The 2,583-nt window shown below is 37.0% G+C and overlaps 1 protein-coding gene across 1 annotated transcript in view; it reads left to right on the forward strand.

The window, feature by feature from the left end:
- Positions 1-2,285, forward strand: part of LOC106531700 (ras-related protein Rap-1b) — a gene marked incomplete at its 3' end in the record, with an annotated part of 7,018 nt that extends 4,733 nt beyond the window's left edge. The window contains 2 exon segments of the mRNA XM_014027618.1: positions 58-127; positions 2,217-2,285. Coding sequence (XP_013883072.1) covers positions 71-127; positions 2,217-2,285 — 126 coding nt within the window.
- Between the last annotated feature and the right edge of the window lie 298 nt (positions 2,286-2,583).

The raw sequence follows: 2,583 nt of genomic DNA on the forward strand, positions 1-2,583 counted from the left end.
TGTGTGTGTGTGTGTGTGTGTGTGTGTGTGTGTGTGTGTGTGTGTGTCACCCAGCAGACAGACCGTCAGGATGCGTGAATACAAACTGGTTGTTTTGGGATCAGGAGGCGTAGGAAAGTCAGCTCTGGTAAGTTTCCTCTGCTCAGCTGTTTGTCTGCGGCGCTGTGTTTTCCTTGATGTCAGTGAAGTACACATCAGAGCTGTGCTGCTTTATTGCTGTGAGCTCACAGGTTTCTAAATGACACAGGAAATACAAACCCTGCTTTAAAGAACAGCTTTCTTATTTAATCTGTCATTTTAAACTGTTTGAATATTTATTTAACAGATATTGAATGTCTCTTGACCGAATCATGAAGTTAGACCTGCTGGAGGTTTGAAGTACAACACAGCACGGAATTAAAAGGCTAGCTTAAAGCTAAAATATCAATGTGCTAGCTTAAAGATAAAGCATCAGTATGCTAACTTAAAGCTTATGCATCAATATGCTAACTTAAAGCTAACACATTAATGTGCTAATTTAAAGCTAACACATTAATGTGCTAATTTAAAGCTAACACATTAATGTGCTAATTTAAAGCTAACACATTAATATGCTAATTGAAAGCTAAAGCATCAATATGCTAACTTAAAGCTAACACATCAATAGGCTAGATAAAAGCTAAAGCATCAATATGCTAACTTAAAGCTAACACATTAATATGCTAATTTAAAGCTAACACATTAATATGCTAATTTAAAGCTAAAGCGTCAATATGCTAACTTAAAGCTAACACATCAATAGGCTAGATAAAAGCTAAAGCATCAATATGCTAACTTAAAGCTAAAGCATCAATACGCTAACTTAAAGCTAACACATCAATAGGCTAGCTAAAAGCTAAAGCATCAATATGCTAACCCAAAGCTCAAGTATCAATAGGCTAACTTAAAGCTAAAGTATCAAAAGGCTAACTTAAAGGTAAAGCATCGATATGCTAATTCACAGCTCAAGTATCAAAAGGCTCATTTAAAGCTAAGTCTCAATAGGCTAGCTAAAAGCTTAAGTATCAAAAGGCTAACTTAAAGCTAAAGCATTAATACGCTAACTTAAAGCTAACACATCAATAGGCTAGCTAAAAGCTAAAGCATCAATATGCTAACTCAAAGCTCAAGTATCAAAAGGCTAACTTAAAGCTAAAGTATCAAAAGGCTAACTTAAAGCTAAAGTCTCAATAGGCTAGCTAAAAGCTAAAGTATCAATAGACCAACTAAAGCTCAAGTATCAAAAGGCTAACTTAAAGCTAAAGTATCAAAAGGCTAATTTAAAGCTAAAGTCTCAATAGGCTAGCTAAAAGCTAAAGTATCAATAGACCAACTAAAGCTAAAATATCAAAAGGCTAACTTAAAGCTAAAGCCTCAATAGGCTAGCTAAAAGCTAAAGTATCAAAAGGCTATCTTAATGCTAAAGTATTAATAGGCTAGCTAAAAGCTTAAGTATCAAAAGAGTAACTAAAACTAAAGTATAAAAAGTCTATCTTAAAGGTAAAGTCTCAATAGGCTAGCTAAAAGCTAAAGTATCAAAAGGCTAACTTAAAACTAAAGTATCAATAGGCTAACTAAATTCTAAAGTCTCAATAGGCTAGCTAAAAGCTAAAATATCAATAGGCTAACCAAAAGCTAAAACACTAAAAGCCTAATTAAAACCTAAAGTCTAGTTAGAAGCTAAGGTAGCAAACACTAGCTGGAAGCTAAAAGTAGCGTAAGAAGACAAAGACAGAGGCAGCAGCTGAGGCAGACTTTAAAGAGAACAGTTTTGAGGAACTGAAGATCTCAGTGTTTTTATGAGGAAATTACTTAAATAATTAGAGAAGAAGAAAAATTAAAGAACTAAACATCCAGCACCGTGTCCTGCAGGAGCTGAAGGGTTAAATATTCTGTAGCAGCAGTTTGATGGTAGAGACCAGAGACAGACGGGTGTCGCTGTGCGTGTTCAGCTCCGACACACAAACACTCTGCTGTCAGCAGACACACAAAGACCTGCTTTAGGCTCATAATGGAGACGAGTCAGGGCGTTATTTCCACTCTGACACTTCCAGTGGGCAGCAGGACAGAGCTCCATTAACACCACTGTCCGACCACTGTCTCACTGCTGTCCCACCACTGTCTCACTGCTGTCCCACCGCTGTCCCACCACTGTCCCACAACTGTCCCACAACTGTCCCATCTGTCTCTGTGTCCAGACTGTCCAGTTCGTTCAGGGAATCTTTGTGGAAAAATACGACCCGACGATAGAGGACTCCTACAGGAAGGTAGGACCACTTCATCACAAACACAAACTCTGCAGTTTATTTAATTGTGACGCTTCACAATCATTGTGTGACGCTTCACAATCATTGTGTGACGCTTCANCGCTTCACAATCATTCATACAACTGAAATCATTTTTTCTTTACATTTTTCAGCATCTAACTCCTTCCACAATTTTTGTGCTATTTCAACAATTCACTCATCAAAATATTCAGCTCATTTATGACAATCCAGCAATGACTTTTGGTATTTCAGCTGTTTATACTTTTTCAGCTATTTCACCTTTATAGCCACTTTTTAT

The sequence above is a fragment of the Austrofundulus limnaeus genome, unplaced genomic scaffold, assembly GCF_001266775.1.
Source record: "Austrofundulus limnaeus strain Quisiro unplaced genomic scaffold, Austrofundulus_limnaeus-1.0 Scaffold665, whole genome shotgun sequence".
Lineage (NCBI taxonomy): Eukaryota > Metazoa > Chordata > Actinopteri > Cyprinodontiformes > Rivulidae > Austrofundulus > Austrofundulus limnaeus.